We start from the raw sequence: 20,950 nt of genomic DNA, 5'->3' as shown, positions 1-20,950 counted from the left end.
TGTTTCTCAAGATTGGGTTGCCCCAAGTGTGGGTATGTGTTTGTCGTCAGTAGGGCTAGTGGGATCAGATTGTTCAGAATGGCTTTTTCGACCTGTAACCACACTGGTGTGTGTTCTGGTGCTTGGGTGCCGCATAGTGGGGCACCTACAAAGCTACGAGTATGTCAGGTACTAGGGTCCTCTATAGCAAGTACGAAAGGTATATCTAGCTGTTTGTCTGTCCTATCCCTTACCTTCACTTATTCTGAAATTTCCTGTACTTTCCTTGCTGCAGACCTACTTATCTACAAATATATAGCCAGCAAGGGGCGATCCGCGCAAAATGTACTGTACTATTGTTTCAATACCAAAGGCGGTAACCCATATAACAATTGTATGTTTTATGTATAAAAACCTCATTAAAAAAAAGAATAACATTTTTTTTTAAAAGATATTGTTCTATTTTATCCTTCATTTGAGGATTGCTTATTGATGTTGTATGTAATTGTATGGTCATGTATGGCCGAAATAAAGGAAATCTGACTTTAATTAAACCAGAGCACCAGGGACTTCGTCTAGTACTATTATCCATTCTCACTTGTGCTTTGACCTGTTAATATAACCTTATAGCCTGCTGCCAATGGCTATACTGGTTGTTAACGGTGCTGAGCCAGAGTTATAGGGACTACAATGAGAGAGAGGGCCTTTAACAATTGGCGTGCCCAAGGCACAAGGGGCTTTAAGGATATTAGAACATTTCACTAACTCAGGATAGAAAGTTCTAACTTAACAAGCATTTGCAATACAATCGGTCTCGCCTTTGGGACCTTATATGTATTTAGCTATGCAGCACATTAGCCTGGGTGCTGAAACATCTACTGTTCTTTAACATGGAGGGAAAGTAAGCACTAAACTGCGTGGCACACCAGGTATGGGAACACATGGAGAGAAATATTGCCTTTCAGTGGGAAATGATATAGTCCAAAGCTCTGTTTTTAATTTAAAACCAGGGCCTTCTGTGGTCATATCACTGAAAATAAAAAAATAAAAAAAGTATTATTGTCTACGGGTGCTCGTGGAAGACAATTTCCATGGACTGGAATCTAGAGAATGCTAAAGTGATTCTGGTATTTTACTGAACTCTGCTGGTTGTTTTCTATCAAGAAAGTTAAATAGAGGCAGGTGCCAGAAAAATTAAAAACAGAAAGTCCCTCAGCAGAAACCAATTCTAGTATTTTACTGACCTTTACTGGTCGTTTTCTATCAAGACAGTTAAATAGAGACAGTTGAATAAGCAGAAAGCAATTCTTGTATTTTACTGACCTCTACTGGTCGTTTTCTATCAAGACAGTTAGATAGAGGCAGTTGAACAGAAAAGAAAGTCCCTAAGCGGAAGAAGCTAGGGCTGATCTCCAGAGCCCACAAAGTACATACACCTATAAGTATATACTAAAGTATATACAAGAGGTCTTGAATAGAAGGAAATTCAAACATTGGAATGTCAGAACAGTAGGCTTATACCAGCCAATATTAAGCCACTTCATCATCTTCAATGGAGCGCCCAACATTCCAATGTTCAAATATCGATAATACCACAAGCTTTGCATTAGAGAACACCTATGGATGTAAAGGGCTGCATTTAAGCAGGGTGGGTGTTCATTGGGCGCAGACCTGGTCAGTACACCCCAATACAGGGTAATGCTCCATCCGAAGGCCACCCACAAGCAGCCGCAGACTGTCTGTTTGGTGCAGCCGGTCCATCTTTTGAGGTGCAGGCGGCAATATGACCTGCTTTCGAAATGGGGAAAAGATACCCCTGCAGTGAATAAGTGTATCTGCCAGCCGAGAGATATCTGTGGGTCCTTGGAACCCTCTTTCAATAGGCTTCGTCAGGGAGGTACACTAACTGTGAGACACCCCCATATTTCTATAATATGGTGCAGGTGCAGAGGCAAAGGGCCCGATTATGAGTTTGGAGGCCCAGGTGCGGGCTGCCACGCCAAGCTACTGCCCCGCTCCAGGACTGCTATACAGGGCCACCGCCTGTCCACCAAATTACACGTTTTTTGTGGTCTGGTGGGTGGGTGGCATGGCGGTTCTGTGGCGGTGCCTTTCAAAGACACCTATCACCTATGTATGCCTGAGAAAGGCACCACCGCAGGACCGCCACAGCACTTTCGAGCACAGCATGCCATGCTGGAACTGGGGGTGCATGCACACTAGGGGGTATAACATGCATGTGGCGCGGGCGCCCTTTGTTTCATGCCCGCCAGCAGTTTCATGGAGGAAGAACCTTTATGACACCGCTGGTGGTCCTGAAACTTGTAATGTGCTGCATCGCCAGCATATTGTGAGCCCCTGACCACAGTGGGACCGCCAAAGTAGCAATACAGCATCAGACCGACAGTGTGGCGGTGGCTGGAGCATCACCACCACGTCCCTGCGAGTCTGTCGCACCTCAGACCGCCTGACCCGTAATCAGTCCAAAAGTGTTTTCTCATCTCCATGGGCACAAATGCCTGTGCAAAGGAGTAAACACCCCTTTAGAACTGCACCAGCATGATTTGCTTACAGAAGGCACTTTGCAAGCATCTGCAAACTCTTCTGTATATCAGAGCATCTTGGGCACGTAGAATGCAGACACACATATCTGTTGCATCCCTGGAGCGCCTTTTTGTAATGCAGACCCTACTCTCACTCAGATTTACGCTGCTGATAATACTCAAACGTTTTGCATCAAAGGACATCTAGAATCCCCTGAGTCATGATACTAATAATATCCAAGAGTCCATTATCACTTTCTACCCTTAGACACATAATTATAGGTATCAGTTTATATAACACAGGGAATCTCTCCCCAAGATTCTTCTCTCTTACTCCTCTCTTGATTTCTTAGACATCTTAGATGCTGGATCTTGACCGCATCATCTTATTCCCTCACATTGCCTTTATCTTTTTTTCTTTTCTGCACAATACCTTCTCTCTTTAGTGCACACAATATTCCAAGCACCCTATGCCCTCAGAAAACATCATACAGAAGAGAACGCTGTGAAGCTTAGCCAGTTTCTCAGCCCTGCTGACACCAATTGAAGTGTATTCGGCAGGGTGGATAATTCCCCATCCTAGGGCCACCTATTATTGGAAACTAAAACATGGAACTTGAATTGTTTTTCTTGATCTGCTAGGTGCATGGACTGTAGCTATTAATGACCTTTTGATGTTTTTTCGACTCGTATACTGACTGGAGTGTGGCTATACATCTTGATATTACACAGTTTCGCTTTTGGTTCACACGTTAAAGGAATGTTTTTCGACAATTGGATGGTCTGACACGCATAATATTATCTTTGCCCTGAAGAAGTCCACGGTTTTACTGGACGAAACACGTTGGCTGATGTTTTTACGAAAATCACATGATACAACAATAAAGGAAGAAATGCAACTGGATCGTGCAAAAATTGTCATTACCAAATTGTGATATGCTTTACTGTGGGATCTTAGAACGTTGTTTCTCATGTGGTGCAGCTCTGTGTTTGCTTTTGACCCTCAGAAAACACTTCAACTGAAAAGCTGCTAAGTATACGTTTAAAAGTATTTTAAATAAAGGCTACTTTCAGTTCTTGTACAAAGTAAAAAATAGCAGGCCCTAATAGCAAGGCAAATATTAATATTGTGATAGTCAGTTATGATAAATAATGTATATTCTTCCTGGAATTTTTCCTCATGGCTTTTTTCTTTTTACATAACTTCATTTGATCAAAACTAGAACCTTACATGTATTCAAACCTTAATTTTCTTGAAAATGTAATGAATTATCAAAGCTGTCAATGTGTGCCATTTTTCGGTCAGCAGCAAAAATATTTGTAGATAAAATGCAAGTTTTGATTTTGCAGGTACAGTGCAGTACTGACACCAGTAAAGGTGAGCGGCACAGACTAATAAGCCCTAACTGACAAGCAATTGTGGCAAAAACTCAGAAGAGTAAATTACCACAGAGAACCTAGGCAGCTTATGCAGTATGTGCCCAAGCTGTGGAACCACCTAATCAGGAAGATTTTAATGCAGGGAATACTTCCCTTCTCCAGTTGTTGTCTTGATGTAGGGATTGAGAACGACTACCTGTTTTGCAATTTATGTTTTTATGGACACAGATATCTTTGAAAGCCTCATGGCCACATGAATTTACAGTGTTTGGACCAACAGAAAGAAAACAGCACAGGTTCCTGCTTAGCGCATTCTGTGAGATTCAACAACATCCTTGAGGCATTTCTTTGTGCTTATGAAATCACTTCTGTAAGCATTAAAATGTGTCTGCTGTAAATCACACTTTATAGCATCCACATGTTTTGGATGGTGGAAATAAGATGAAGGTTGTCGGAATAAGAAATTAGATTCTCAAGCAGAAGAACTGAAAGATCTACTACTGGACATTAATTTGAAACAACATATACATTTTCCCACTCATCAGAAGGGCCATAGCCTTGATCAAATTTGGTCATATAATTTGTCTCTACCTTTGCCCTCTATATATCCTTGCAGTTGGTCAGACCATTTTTTTATACATTTTTCATTTATAATTAATGGAACTGTTAAACCTAGATTACAGGCAGGCAGAGACATCCGGAAATGGAAATCCTTAGATCTACCGGCATTCTTGAATACTCTGGCCACCACCCTTCCCTCTCAATGTGGGGATATAGAATCCAGTGAAAAGATATTTTCACAATGGCTGTGCCAAGCTGCAGATTCTCATGCTCCTCTAGTAAGCTTCCCTAGATCACGGGGGAGGGAGGCCCATAAATGGTTCACTCCAGAATTGAAGAAATTAAAACTTGAGATCAGACAAAAAGAAAGGAAATGGAGAGCTAACTATCTACCACAGGATAAAGAGATTTATTGTTCCGCTAGGAAAATATATCAAAAAACCCTCCTACAACATAAAACCAACTACTTTTCATCGAAAATTATGAACTCTTTGAATAAATCAAAAGAAATATTTGATACAGTGAACAATCTTTGCAATGATGACAGGACAGCTCCCCCAATAATTCCTACTCAAACATTATGTGACTCATTGAACGATTTTTTCAGGGAAAAAATTATCACTATAAAACAGAATATAACTAGTTTTCCCATTCCAACTCCAATAGATGATATATTTTACACTAGACACTTTTTTTCCTATTGAGTCCAAAACCTTTTCTGATCTTCTCATCCGTGTTAAATCTGGATCCCCTGATGATATTTGCCCGCCCTATATTTTTAAAGAAATAGGACTTGCTATCCCTCAAAGTATCCTCCCTTTATTGAATAACTCACTTGCACAAGGCAAGGTACCTAGTGGGTTTAAGCATGCTTTGTTGATCCCTTTAACCAAAAAAATCTGGTATTGACCCATATGATCTTACGAATTATAGGCCGATTTCCCTTTTACCCTATTTATCAAAAATTTTGGAAGCCCATGTTTTTAATTGTCTTTCAAATTTTATTGAATCTACTGAATATCTGGAACCGAATCAGGCAGGTTTTCGCCCAGGCCAATCGACCGAGACAGTGATACTGGCGGTCCAGAACACCCTGAGATCTAACGTAGACAGAGTTCACCAAGCATTGGTGCTCCTGGATCTGTCGGCCACGTTCGACACGGTTGACTTTTCCATTCTTGTCAACCGTGTCAAGCAGGCCCGCCTCAGGGGCCCTGCCTTGAGTTGGTTAAAATCTTTTATTTCTGAACGTTCTCAATCCGTTAGATTGGGGACGTTCACAGCCCCAAAAATTGTCTCTACCTGTGGAGTACCGCAAGGATCATCTTTGTCCCCGTTACTTTTTAATTTATATTTACATCCTCTATTGTATTCTTTGAGAAGCCACAAAGTTACAATTTTTAATTATGCGGACGACTTGCAACTCGTTTTTTCTCTGGACTCCCCTGATGCAGTGGCTGAATTTCAAAAAACGATGTCCCATATCCAGAGATGGATGAATCTGAACCACCTCAAGCTCAACCCGGGCAAGACAGAACTTATCTTGCCCGGGAAAAGTGAAATCAGCTGGGGACCCCACTTCTGGCTATCTGATATGGGAACTCCTCCCACTAAATACCACACCGTGAAGAGCTTGGGGGTGACTGTTAGTGAGGATTTATCGTTAAAAAACCACATAGGGATGGTAGTCTCATCTAGTTTTTTCCAACTGAGGAAAATAAAGAAAATGTCCCACTTTTTAACTCATTCAGCTTTGATCCAGGTAATTATCGCTTTGGTGCTATCTCTGCCTGATTTTTCTAATAGTTTGTATTTAGGACTCCCAGTAGGTCAGCTTAGGAGATTACAGTATGTCCAGAACCAGGCAGCCAGGCTCATATGTAAACAACCTAAATGGCAATCCATTAGGCCAGAATTGGAAAATCTGCACTGGCTACCGGTAGCCCAGAGAGTCGCATTTAAAGCCGGCTGCATTATTTTTAAAGCTCTGCAGGGCAAGGGTCCTAAATTTATAAAGAATCTGGTATGTAAATATACCCCCTCACGTAATCTCCGTTCAGCCCATCAAGAACTATTTAGGGTCCCTCCATTCAAGAAAAAACGTCAGGGTGGCAGCGGCTTTCATTATCTTGCCGCCTCCCTATGGAATGCCCTCCCATTATCTTTAAGACGGTGTGACACTCTTTTTACTTTCAGACAAACTTTTAAAACATGGCTCTTTAGACAGGCCTACTCCTAAATAGGTGTGAAATGCATCCTTGCACAAATGTACTTTTAGGTGTTATACTGCATTCTCACAAACTTTGATAGCGCCATGAAGCCCATGGGCGTACGTGCGCTGAATAAATAATATTTAACATAACATAACATAATGTATAACAATGTGAATAAGTGCTGTGAAGACCTTCATATTTTCCTAGTATAAGTACCATTTTGCCAAGATTTTTGTCATAGAGACGATTATTAAACCATCTTCGAATGAACGAATGAATACTGAGTGCAAAAAGCAGGCTGCCACCATAAGTTGTATGCAGATGCCAAAAAGCACAAACATCTGGATTAATATCTTCTTCCTTAAAGATAGCGGAATATGAGCAGCGTGTTTCTCGAAACTGAGTAGCAGTGAGAGACGTGTAGTGCCAGGGGAGATGCCACATGCACCACAGATTGGTTTGAAACATGATGTTAACCTGGATGAAATTGACAGATCAGTAGATCCTTAGATGAACTTGTGCTGTTTCACTCAATCCACACATGGACATGAATTCCATCTTGCTGACGAGCAAACTTGAAACATGTGCGTAAGAATGTTTAACATTATAGAATTTAATTGCAAGTGTCTCTATATTCTGGATGGTAAACAGCTCTAGTGAATAGCGATACAGAAAGGTATGATTTGCATCTGAAATGCTCTCACCTCCCTACTCTGAGTTCTGCACCTTGGAAAGAGAGATAAAGCTGCTGCTTGGAACGGGGGATACTTTTCTCGTTTCAAGCCACAGCATAAGTTCTACCCCACATGAGCGATAAAGCTACAGCTTGGAATATAGCCTTATAGCCCGCCGTAGCAGGCTATACCGGCAATTAACCCGTTCCGTGCTCGTGACGGAACCACTCCGTCACGAGCCACGGGCGCGCTGTGCTAATAACGGAGTGGTTCCGTCACGCCGCGGCCACTCCGCCCACGCTGCATCAATTCCGCACCTGCGCGGCTGAATTGATGAGCGGGCGGGGCTGTGACGGAACCACTCCGTCATGAGCACAGCGCGCCCATGGCTCGTGACGGAGTGGTTCCATCACGAGCATTTGTAATTACCCCCGCGGCCAAGGGGTTAAAGGCCCACTAAATGGGCTTTAACAAGGGAGCGGGACTTTAATGGCCGGTTTAACCCAGCTATGAAGGGCTATAAGGCTATGAGGACATTCTGCCACTAGAGGGCAGAATGTTCTAACAAATAAAACAAATGCCTCTCTGAACCCGAGGGGGTTTAAATCCCCTTGGGCTCCAAAAGCCCATTGTTCACAGCAACAGGTGTGAACAAAAGCAACATTGGAATGTTACTGTGCAGTGCTGTGCGGCTTATACCGGCCCATAGAAGCACGGAGCACTCCATTGTATTCAATGCAGTGCTCCACAATCCAATGTTCTAATGGGGGATGCTTTTCTCGTTCTAAGCCACAGCATAAGCTCTATTCCACACAAGAGATAAAGCTGTACCTTAGAATGGGGGATGTTTTTCTCCTTCCAAGCCACAGCATACGTTCTACCCAGCATGACTTTAGCAGTATTGCTTAGATGGGCAGCATGGGTTGGTATCAGATGATGAATGGGTGCAGTATAGAGAACAGTAAGGGACATTGAGATGTGTGATTTAATATAATCAACTGAATGAAAGGATAAGCAACTTAGAAAACATTCAAGATTAAAAGCCCCTCCATGGCTCAGCGGAGACAAAAAAATATTTTATTGTTGGCTTTTCATTTACAGCTCTGCTAAAAGGCCAGAGTGTCTAGAGGTGACTTTGTTGGCTTGCCCTGTCTCCCAGGCAATCAACTCAATTCCAACCAAGGACGACATCTTGAGGCAAATCAGAGATTGCAACTATTGGTGAAGAAAAAGCCCAGATGCTGTGAATGCGACTCTTACTGCCTTAAATTGTCACTGTGGCTACTACCTGTGCTTTAAATCAGCAGTCAGACAAACTCGAAACACAAGCAGAATTACATCAAACAGCTTTTGAGGCTTCTATTGATACAAGGCTCTCAACTTTATGCACCATTTTGTCTTTACTAAAACAGAACCTTCGTAGATATCGCATATTTGACATCATAAGTCAATTTAATCAGAATCCATCCCCAAATAGACTTGAGCCATCAATTGAGTTCCAACCAGTTCAGACTAATTCTGCAAAGCACACTATTGGACATATATAGAAGGCCTTATTGCCTCCAGACATTTCTGATCTCATATTCAAATACTGTCAGTGATGACACTGACCCGTTGGAAAAGGCGTTTGTCTAATCAATTATCCAGCAAACCAAAGAAGAAGTACATGTATCCAATAACACTAGGATCAAATTCTGCTGTAACTAATGCAGCAAATACCAACTTGAGTGTAAGACCATTTCCAATGTTTTCAAATCTGCAGAGGAGCAATTCCGGTAAGTTAAGTGATCTGGAAGAAGATTAGAAAGGAAACCATCCTGCAAATTCAACTATAGGTATAGCATATCTGAAAAAATGAAAAAAGAAATCAGCTTTGGTGCACTACCGAAGATTGAAAAAGCTGGCTATTTGCTCCAAGTCGGTGCACCTTTAATGTCTAGTCACCCACGCTGTGCTGACAGACGTAATGGTTTATCAGGGAATGCATCTTTTCCACTATCCTATGTTGACCCACAAACCAAAGCAATAGAAGTGACTTCATCATCTAGCAGCAGCAGCAATCCCACTTTGGAGGAAACCAAAGAAAATTTAAGATTAGTCCATGCCATTAACATTGGGCCAATGAAAATTAATGTTTCCAACGTCGCCAGGAGTGATGGCTTAACTAATCTATTGGTAAGCCACTTAAAACCATCCGCCCTATAAAATCCAACTGCAAATTAATTAAATCGCATTTGTCAAGATCTAAAAAAAAGAAAATCAACTCTGCACATTCTTTACTAGTGAAGACATTTCTAGGCCTCTCTCTAGCATAACAAAAATATTTCAACCTATTCAAGTAATACTGGGAAGAAGAAAGAAACTGCAGAAAATCGACAGATTCTCCTTTTTCGGGATATTGTCACTCAAGATTCTGGTGATGGAGAACCTTGGAGTTGGTTAGTTGGTCTCAGCTCTGAACTTAGGCAAAGCAATTTAAAGGTAGTGTTGAAAAATCATACATCAAAATGTTTGAAACTGATCTTTGTTTTGATGGAATGAGGTGGGTCTAGAAGACTCCTTACCGATGAAGATGCACATAACTTTGTGACATAATAATATAATTTGTGTACACGAATCTTGGTCTTGTAATCTGTTGGCGTTTTTTGGTTACTGTACTTACTGTATGAGTGCCAGTATTTTAGGGGAAGAGCGAAACTGAGTCTATGCATCTGTGTTTAAAACACTGTTGACTGTATGGTTAACATAATAGATTTGGGAATGGACTACATTTAGATACTTGAACTGAAGTGAGCAGGTCTATGGGGAACTTGAATCTCACTTCCTCTGTTGAATGTATAGTTACCTTGTAAACTAAGGGCCTAATTCACACAGGGCTTCGAACGAGGCCCCCAGCCGTGGGGAGTCAGCACCCCGATTGTGGAAACCCCTCATGACTGCAGGGCCTCCACCAGAAGTGCAGAAGCCCTTTGTGAATCAGACCTGAAACTATATCTCTTCTCAAAATATGCTCTTGGAGCGGACAGAAAAATGCATAATACGAATGGCGATATTCGCCTTAATTTGACATACAGTTTAATGGATGAGATTTACTTTGTGTATGCAGATTCAACTTGGAGCATTCCATTAGTAATTGAGTTGTGAGGCTCAAGAGCTACACCTATTAGTTTTCTTATATTCTATCAATTTGCGTTCATTATACTGTAGATTCCCCACTGCTTAGCACCATGAAATACACTCACTTCTCAATGCAGTACTTGATTACACCAATGTTTCAAGAGACCAATTTAGACACTTTGGGGCAGATTTATGTTAACTGGCGCATCCCCGGGGATGCGCCAGTTAATGTGCGCCACAGCTCCGCCACCCATGGTGCGCCGCATTTACAATGCGGCGCACCATGGTGCAAGTCAGGGAAGATGCGTGATGCATCTTTCGGCGTACGGGCGGCGCATTGCTGGAGTCATGTCGCAAGTGCGACATGACTCCTGCGATGCACAGGGGCCACCCCTACATTGCATGGTGCATCACCCTTACGCCTGCTTCAAGCAGGCGTAAGGAATTGACATAGAAAGTGACTCCGTGAAATCTTGTCGATTACACTGAGTCACTTTCCAGATGCGTTCCTGCGACGGAACGCCCACCCCTGCACCGTAACGCCTACATGAAACCTGACGCAGGTTTCATGTGGCGCAGGGCCTTACACCGTGACGCATCTCCATAGATGCGTCACGTTGTAAATGCCTCGTAGGGATGCGCCACGTTTACGCCCCCTTGCGTGACGCAACAGCGGCGTAAACGTGGCGCAAGGGCCTCATAAATCTGCCCCTTAATCTCATTTGAAATCGTAACAAGAATTCAGAGTGCATTTGAGGTAGTGAGCTACACACCTGTGATTAGAGTTTACAATCTCCTTGCTTATCAATTTTCATAAAGCAGGAAAGTTCATCTATATTCTAGCCTAGTATATTCCGAAGTGCTTGAATCTCATTCAGACATTTTTAATAGGCTTTGCGCAAGAAAGGTTTTGTTTTCAATTCAATCAATCTACGAGAACATGTGATTTTTGTTGCACAAATTCTGTTAAAAACATATGAATATAATTTTATCCATGAGCACTGCTGGGTTGCCCACATTCTGCCATTATATACAGGCAGCTCTGGTGAGTGGGAAATTACTTATGCTGCCTGTGAGACCATTGGTTCTGATCATCAAATCGGCCGACATTTCCTAGTTTTCAACCTTTTACTGTGGGGGAGCATCGTAACCCGTGACTTGCCCACAGTAAACTCGTGGTATATGGACTGCGCATGTTTACTGCCAGTGCCTGCCATTTAAATTTAGGCTGCTGTGACGCAGCAAAGGGAAGGGGCACCTGGCTGGTTACACACGAACATGTATGCACACGCGCAGGCACACATTTAAAGGCTGTGCATTGGAGACCCCCATTGTGCATAGCCCAGTAACTGCGCACAGGTAGCATGGCGCAGAGGGAACTCTGCAGGATTGAATATTGACCTGGAGTAGGCCTCATAATGTGTTTGTACACTCATAGGGAAAGTCAGTGTATTTTATTGTCTTGTCTGCAGTGACACTCCATTATACACCTTTGGGGAGGGCTACCTTAGAGTGCAGCTTTGCTTCCCTTTGGCCTACAGAGACCAGTGCCACCTCGAATTGGTGGGTAACCTGTGCGGGAAAATCAATTCTGCAAGTTCCTTAAAAATATTTTACAGCTTATGGGTCATCCAGGATTGTCAAATTTCTCTAGCTTACCTCAGGATCACAGCACAGGCCTTTTTTCACCCTAGTGTGCCCAGTTAATTACATTTCTCTATAGGAACAGAGCCCTCCCCACACAACGGGAGCACTTAACAGTGCTTCACTCACCTCCTGAGGAGGAAATGGGTGGGCACAATGCTCTGCATTAATCAATCAGCTGTCACACTTCGCCAGGGATGGGCCTGCCCAAGTCCACTGAACAAAGAAGGGAGCCCAGACTTTTTAAGCCAACCAGGAGGGGGTTCCCTTTGTAGATTTGGGTGGAAAGGCCTTGGAAGTGATGTCAGCGAGGGGTGGAGTAGAGGCCCCCAGAGCAGACACTACCAGTGACACCTGGATGACACCATTTTGAAATGTCCCAGCAGGCTGTGCAGGAAGGTTGGGACAGGGGCAGAGAGGTGATGTGACACCAGGATAAGCCTGAGGAGCCTCATTTCTGGAACCTGCCTCCCCCATTTAAAAGGTCTTAACAGTGATTTTCTACTAGACACTGGGACTGGAGGCAGCAGCCTTGGAAAATTGAAAGGAAGAATCCCCTGTCAAGCTTCTTAAACCCGCTCCCCCCCAGAATGAGCCAGAGCCCTGAAGTTGGTTGGATTTTTATCTGGGGATGGGGTGTGTGTGGGTCCCCCTCCTCAGGCTCATTCTACCCTGTGGCGCCCCCATCTACCCCTAGGCTGCCGCTTACAATTTTTCCAAGGAGGGGGTGTGCATGAAGCCCCCTCCCCAAACTGTCTGCTAGCCTGGGAGCCCCATCCCCAGGCTGTTTATGCCAAAAGGGGAGAGGACAGAGTGCTGTCACCCCCCCCTAATGGCGGTGGACTTGCCAATGCTCTCTGTATCCAGTGGGAGTGGAGGACAGCCAGGGGTGGGCTTTCTGGGCTAGCACCGAAAAAGAAGGCATGCAGGGGTGTTCAAGTGGGGCAGGACTCCTGAGCACCGAACTATTTTGAATTGATATCTAGCATACTGTAGTAGTGTGCACACGTTCTTCCCAGCCATCAATCTTCATGTTGGCGGCACTGAATAGCTATAATAGGAACTTAAATTAATGCAATCTAATAAATTGTGCAGAGATATGGTACGTTGGTGAAATTTCGGCTGAGACGTAGCTATGGGTATGGACTGAAGATTGAGGATCAATGATCAAACACTTTTGCATCATTAAAAACGAAATCTGCTTCTTTGTCATTTGGAGGCTTCACGATAATCTTTAATCCCAATACGTAAACTATAAAATCTCTTAACAGTTATAAATGTAAAGTTTGGTTTGGCAACCTTAAAAGGAAAATTGGATCCTTGGCTAGACCGCACACAATGCAATGTATTTAGGCAAATTTATCAACCATCAAATGTAACCAATGTCTCAATTTCTGACTGGGTTAGACAATGCGCCAGGCTAGGTGCTCCACACCTGTAGATCAGTTGTGTGCCAAGCACTCGATGGATGACGTTTTTCACACTTGCCTTGGTTAGTTAATTCACATAAGGCACTGGGTACTTCACAGCTAGAATCTTTATGAGGGATATTATGCATCTCAGGCACATTTCAAATGAATGTTTAAACATCAGATTACAGAATCGTCTTTTTCTAAGGACTATGGATGCTGTGAATATTTTTAATTTTTAAATCAGATTATTTTTTGAGGAGCTTTTCTGGAAATGAATTGTCGACGTATTTAATTGGGAACCTTAAAAAAACAGCAGGGCATCCTTTATGCACATCCCTTTTTTATGTATTTCTTTTTTGGGAATTCAGACATGATTGGCTGTCATGCAAAGGTTATGCTTACGAGACTTCTTGTTCTATGCGCGAGCCAAACTGTAAACTGTAAGCGGTATAGGCCCCGGCGGAACAACGGAAATGGCTCAGGACACACTTTAAAGGAGGCTTCGTTCGGGCCAGTGGTAGCCGCTTTGAGCTTTTCACTAATCAGCCAGAAATGATTGCAAATGTACTTCAGTTCATGGAAGCAGCTTTGCTCCGTCTGATTAGCGAAGAGAGCAAATCAAACCTGTTATTTCTTCTTCTGCGGAAGTAGATTTCTGAAAAGATTTGAGTATAGAAACGGTTTTTAACAACGACTGCTTTTATAATGATCTGATGCCGATTACTGACTTTATATTATTGCATATGATGACATTTGGTGTCCTTTTAATTAATATTTGATCGCTTGTGGTATAATTGTATGTGGGTTTCTTTAAACGTTATTTTCAATTTACATAGTTACCAGGCAATGTAGGGTAACAAGTAAGCATGGGCGTAAAATCCGTTCCGCTCGCGGATTTTGCGGATTTTTGGTAAATTCGCAATCCGCAATTCGCAATTCGCAATCCGCGAACTCTCGCGAACTTGCCGAAAATTCGTAAAATCCGTGCGAAGCGGATTTTTTGCTTGGTCGCACTTGCCAACTAGAATACTATACAATTTCGCGGGAGTAAACACTTGCGAACACGTAGATGCGGCGGGCAGCGACAATCTCGCAATTGCGAGATTGCAAAATTTGCAATTTCGCACAAGAAATCCACCAGCAGGCAGCATAAACCTTGAAAATTATGATTTTTATCAGAATAACTCCTCAGGTTGACGTTTGCCTGCACTTTTTCTTTGCAAGGAGTCCATTTTGGGGTGTGGGGGTGGGAGGAAGGAAGTGCCCCACAGTCTCCAACTTCCTGTTCCTGTCCACCAGGCTCCTCCCAGTGCTTTCTTCATGTGCTGGTCACTTTGATTTGGATCTTGACCTGGAAGGATTACTTTTTGTGGATGCTGCTGGATATTTGGATTTTTGCAAAAATGAAAGCACTCAGCAGGTGCAAAAGTTCAATCTTATCATTAGTAACCATTCCCTGTAGTGCTTCCTGAGGGGCCCCTTCAGAGGTCATTTGCCTACTTGCAACTATTCTATGACCCTGCTCTGACCCTCACAGCAGGCTCAGAGAAGTTTAAATTCAGTGACACATTAATCAACCCCAAATTAATTCATGTCAGTTGAAGCAGGGCAGGTGTGCTTGCTTTTTTTCACCCCCATAATCTACAGTGATAAACCAACCAGAGGGTGGCAGTGATGTACCTGAGGGTGGCATGGGTGTACCAGAGGGTGGCAGTGGTGAAACAGAGAGTGCTGTGAACCTGTGATGATGAACCAGATGTAGAAACAACATAGTCGTGGCCGTTGCGAGCCGAAAAGTAAGTTTGCAATTGCGAACTGGTACAGAACCCTCGCGAACTGGCAGAAATCCTTGCGAACAGAAAAAAAAAAAAAATCCGCAAATCCGTGAGAGTACGCGGATTTTGCGGATTGCGAATCCGTAAATACGCAAGTTCGCGGATTGCCAATTCGCAAAATCCGCCCATGCTTAGTAACAAGCACATCACAGGCGAGTTGCAGTCAACACATATACAATCATTACAGACCATCAGGAAGCATGGCCACACTAAAGGCGGGATATAGTAATCATTAGGTGTCACTACAGGGCAAATGCAGGCACATTTAGTACAGTGGTCCACTCCATCATCGCTCATGTCCCCTCAGTGTCCTTTAGCTAGGACAGTGCCATTTGTCTCGATCTCATACAGCGGCAATCCGTTCGCACACCAAGCTCTACCCCGCTGGTCCAACCAACCCGCCAGGAGGACCAGCTCCCAGGTTCAAATGAGTCTCGCCGCCCGCGCTCTGTTCTCATGGTCATCATGTTCTGTGCATGCCAAATATGCCTGATAAGTCCCCCATAATTCCTTCGGGTGGCTGCGAGGTAGCTGTGGTTCAGTGGCGTAACAAAGGCTCCCACAGCCCATGCAGTGCGGGGGCCCGAACTTCTGGGGCCCCTCAGCACTGCACCCTGCCCTAAGAGCTCCTAAGTGAGTCCGGTGGAGGACACCTCCATGTACTTTGCAGGGGGGCCCCTCAAGTTTTGTTACGCCGTAGATCATAGTAAGTGATGGTTATGTCCAAGTCATCGTGCCAGTCACTGCGTGCCACTGCTGCCCTGCTGCCTGGTGTCCTGTGAGAAAGCGTACAGTGTGGCAACCATTCAAAGTGGGAACGTCGCTTGTAATAAATACTTCATGGCTGGTACCCCTAGTTTTTCCACTAGAGAGGTGTCTACCAGCGTCCGCATCACGTGGACCGCCGGATAGTGGTGAAATTGCGCACACCCTGTACGCAGACCTGTGCCCAGGTGCGCAGGGTCTCATTCTCAAAAAAGTCACTTATGCATCACATCCCGAGCCGACAGACTGCTTTCAGAAACCGCCTTGTCTTGCTCCAGAGGGAACATTGCACACCACTCCAGTGGAATTCGCGGGGAGTAGAGTAAAAAGCCTTCCTGGGAGGAAGTCAGACCCTTTCAAATGTTTTGTGTAGTGCCCACAAGGTCTATTACATGAAAACGTCTCATGGGTTTTGCGAATAAGAAATGACGGAGCGACAGAGGCATTGCGGCATCTCACTCCAGCCAAAGAGGCAGCAAGGTCTCTCGGCCATGGAGCCAGAAGTGAGCAAACATACTCTGTGCAGCCTTGTAGTAAGCCTCTAGATTAGGTGCATGAAGTCTGCCCCGTGTGTACAAGAGGGTGAGCGTTTCCCGGCACGCACGCCGTTTCCTTACCAGCCAAGGCCAGGCGCAACATCAGGTTACACAAAGTTCGAAAGATCGTGCTGGGCAGTAGCACTGGGATGTTCGCGAACAGGAACAGAAACCTTGGTAGCACCATCATCTTCATAATGGTTATACGTCAGCTGAGGGAGAGCGGCAATCATATCCATCGATCTATTGCCTCTATTTGGCGATACACCGCATTGCCATAATTTTCTCGCATCACTACCTCCGGATCTATATGTATCTGTATACCTAATTAGCGTCCTGTGTCAGATGTCCACATCAGTGGATATTCCATTTGAGGGGCTTGTCGCAATTACTATGCAGTCCAGAGTGTCCCCCAAATTTAATAACCTCCCTAATAACTGGTGAAAGATTTCTCCTCAGGTCTCGGACATATAGCAGTGTATCATCAATAATTATATAACAAAAGCTTCATTATGAATAAAGGTCAACTGATTATTCAATCCTTATTGACCTCGGGGGAAACCAATTACAGGTGTTAATTGCCTGCTCCTGCAAATATGGGCTCTGGTCAAATGTGAGGTCTCAGGATGAGAGACAGATAAATTGCAGCCATTACTGCTAAAGGCTAAGGGCAAAGTGGTTATTAGCACCGGCCGACTGCCTTCAAGTGTTTCACAGCCGCTCCCTGGATAAAAATAAAAGCAGGTGGACAGCATTGCCATATCAACAGCCAAAGCTCTCTGCTTTGCTCCTTCTTGCTGGGCCTGTCTTGATTCAACCTCTATACTGCACACGTACTTCCATGCCGCCACAAATCATTGCAGGAAACACAGTTGCCACCAGGATGCCCAGTACTGTGAGCCACTCTTTTTGCACAGACGCGAGGGGCCCCTGATCCACCACTCAGTATACTGAGGAAGGGCATAGCAACAAAGCATAAAAAGTAAACAAACTGAAAGTAATTCTGCTCAAGCAGCAGAAGCATTTTCTGCATAAATAAAATGCTGGCTAGTTATACCATAAACACACCTCAAAAGTGGAAGTTAATTTCTGCAAAAGAAAATGCCAATGGCCTCGACATGGAGGCACTTTTCATCCTGCACTTGGGGGCCATCACTGTTTGAATACAAGACTTGGTCAGGGGAAATCTGCACCAGGATCACTGCACCAAATACAGATGAGACTGTCGATGCCGTAAAGTCAGCAGCCCTGCCTTTTGGCTACTCAAAACTGTAGGATCGCAAAGCCAGTGGAACCTCCATGGTGCCCAACCTCAGCTATACATGGTGTGAGGAAAATGTGGGTTTGGTAGACTCCTGCCCAATGAAGCCCTAAAAGAATCCTTTACTCACTAGGTTTCCAGCAGTGTTTGATATGTTTAGACAAGGAGCATATCTATAACTCCTGATGAGTCTAGAGTCACTTTGTTAATTTCAGCAGCATGGACCACAGTGGAGCAAGCGTTGACGTACCCATATCGGATATGTGGTGGCTCAACCAGAGGCTGTGTAGGCTGTTAGTAAATACCCTAGTTTTATTAATATAATTTATGAGAATGGATGATATGCGATAAAAGGGATTTGACTTAAGTATTTCTTATATCCTCATGTGAATTTGCCCACTTCTTATGCAAGAAATAGCTGAGATAAAAAGGCTGAGAAAGACAACATTAAACAGTCAAGTGGAAATTTTGCATAACATACTTGCCTTTCGAGATCTGACTCCTCTTTGTCCACTGCAGGTAGAGCTCTGCAATGACCACTGATGTCGGCGGTGACCGAGGCGTTGTTTAGGGTGCATTAGCACCCTCACTAATAGCATGTCCAGCCGACCTGGCCCAAACATGTCAAAACAGTTCATGCACTGCATGCCTGTCCATCCATTTTATATAGTTTTTCACATGCAAGTTAATTTGAGGTGGGACTGCTGGAGCAGTTCCTCTAAACCATAGATTCTGTTGTCCCTGAGTGTTAGTGCTCCATCAGAGCCCGCATGGAAAGACCGCATAACCAAGTACATTTGTTTAACTGACCAACCATCCTAAACCGATCCAACCAAACTGTCCAAACAAGACACCCTGCAAAACTACTCTTGCTTCTCTTATCTCCTCTTTCAAAACGTTTTGTTATTTTTACAAGTTTATTTTCACAAGGCAGACTCCCAGATTTTCGTCTGCTCTGTTTACTGTGAGTCTTCACCTGATAAATCTGTCTCTAGATGTTTATCATTGGTGTCCAGTCTTCGATGTCATCTCACACCCTTCATCTTAACCCAGGCAACATCTGAACCTTTGCTCGTTGTCTCGTCTGCTTACGCTTGCATCGATTCTCCGGATTTCCCCATCAATCCTACTTCTATTCCACAATCTCATTTAGTCCAGAGCTGAAAGATTATTTTTGAGTCATCCCTTTCCTTCTCTATTCGCGTTTCATCCCTTGCAGCTGTCATTTTCAACTTTATAAACCATATACATTATTTATTAATATCAAGATTCTTATGATGCTCTTAATCTTGTCTCTTCTTGATTACTGTCGTCTTTTTATGCCGTATTTTACTCCCACAATCTGACTTGCTTTTTTGCCTTTCTCCCAGCGCCTCTCGGTCTTCATCACCCTCTTCTCTCTCTGGTGGCCTCTATTTCAATCTCGTTATGCAATGCATCATTGTTCGCCCTCCACCCCCTTCTTTAGCTTTCACTATGTAGGTACCCACACACATTTTGTATTCTTATTTTCTTCTACTATCTCCTCATTTTCCTTGTACTTGATCTCATTTTTGTTTCATTTTCATCACTGGTCCACAAATATTGGACCTCCCTCCCTTTCTATCCGCGTTGTCCTCTCCACCACCTTACACTATTTCCCCTCACTCTCTTAAAAGAACATCTCCATGTACCCCCATTAGCATTGGGAGGGTGTTTAGTTTTTGTTGTCCCTGAATGACCAAAGGATTGTTTAAATTAAATTTGTCGGAGCAAGGCTTTGGTGAAAGCCCCCAATAAATACGACATGATATTAAATTAAATATTTATAGGTAGGTTTTTGTGCATACTGCGCATGTCTTTATGCAAAAGCGAAACAGTGACTTCATGGTAAGGTGGGATCAGCACTTAAATGTTAAATGGATTTTCTGAGTTGGTATCTTAAAATAGTTATATCTGTTGATGTCAAAGGCACTTGGACCTCATTGAGACCAACTTTTTATGGAGTTTTATGATACATATGTCCATGCTGGTCAATTTCACAGCAAAAAAGTATGCAAATATAGTATCACACACTGCTTTGCCTATTTGAGCGCCAAACCATAAGTAAATGTTGAAACACAACTTTTGACATTACCTCTTTTGTTTTGAAAATAATACCAACAGTAGTACCACGGTACCACCAAACGTTCCAAAGATGACGAAGAACAGCCAAGGAAACTTGGATTCTGAAACAAAATAACAAAAAACTAATTCAGACTGGCGTAGTATAGTTTGTTAAAACAAATTGTGTCACGATTATACTAAACAAGTCCCTTTTATTGATTCACATCTGAACTTCAATTTACGACAAACAGATTTCTCTGGGAGATAAAGTCACAATTGTTTACAACAACACCCTAAGTGGAAAGTGGAAGTAGCAGTCACTGGAACTAAAAATTCCAATCGCCCCGACTGTATCATTTAAGGTTTGTGATATTTTCTTACATACAGAATACTCAACCAAATTTTATCGTTGTTACTAAGTTGTTTTTAATGTGAATTTAATTTTCATGAATGTATTTTATACTACCACTCACTATGAATTTATCAAAATGTTACTCAGTTACAAACATTAACACGAATATATGCAATTTATAAAAACATTTTTTTTTTACACATAGCTTCCTTGTGTTTACATAACAAAATTGACCATTGTTTTCGTTGTCCCACGGTTCCATGTTCTGAAGCGTGTTTCCTCGAATAAAGGGCCTATGACATTAGCCCTTATATTGATACACAAATTAGCTGACTTCTTTAGATCTTTGCTATAAAATGGGTGGGCTTCCTTCTAGAAATGTCGACGTGTTTCGGCCCCCTCTATTGCTTTGCTAGGGTGCCCTCATGACTGATACAAGGACATATTGACTGTTCAACAAATACCTGTCATTCCATATTTAGCTGGTTGTACTGCAGCATCTTATATCGACTGATGTCCCCAAGTAGATAAGTAACGTGACCGCGGGAAACTTCCCCAACCAGAAACTGGAGCTGGAAATGAGTCCCCAGGTA

At 43.3% G+C, this 20,950-nt stretch overlaps 1 protein-coding gene across 11 annotated transcripts in view; it reads right to left on the bottom strand.

The window, feature by feature from the left end:
- The window catches only part of GHR (growth hormone receptor), a 1,023,550-nt gene that overhangs the window by 18,004 nt on the left and 984,596 nt on the right, over window positions 1–20,950 (bottom strand). For all 11 annotated transcript variants that reach the window (XM_078675015.1, XM_078675021.1, XM_078675018.1 and 8 more), the window contains one exon: window positions 20,037–20,127. In XM_078675015.1, coding sequence (XP_078531141.1) covers window positions 20,037–20,127 — 91 coding nt within the window. The remainder of the gene's footprint in view (window positions 1–20,036; window positions 20,128–20,950) is intronic.

Source organism: Lissotriton helveticus, chromosome 2_1 (assembly GCF_964261635.1).
Source record: "Lissotriton helveticus chromosome 2_1, aLisHel1.1, whole genome shotgun sequence".
In the NCBI taxonomy this organism is placed as follows: domain Eukaryota; kingdom Metazoa; phylum Chordata; class Amphibia; order Caudata; family Salamandridae; genus Lissotriton; species Lissotriton helveticus.
Note: the sequence above shows the minus strand (reverse complement) of the source record. Positions and strands in the feature narration are given on the sequence as shown.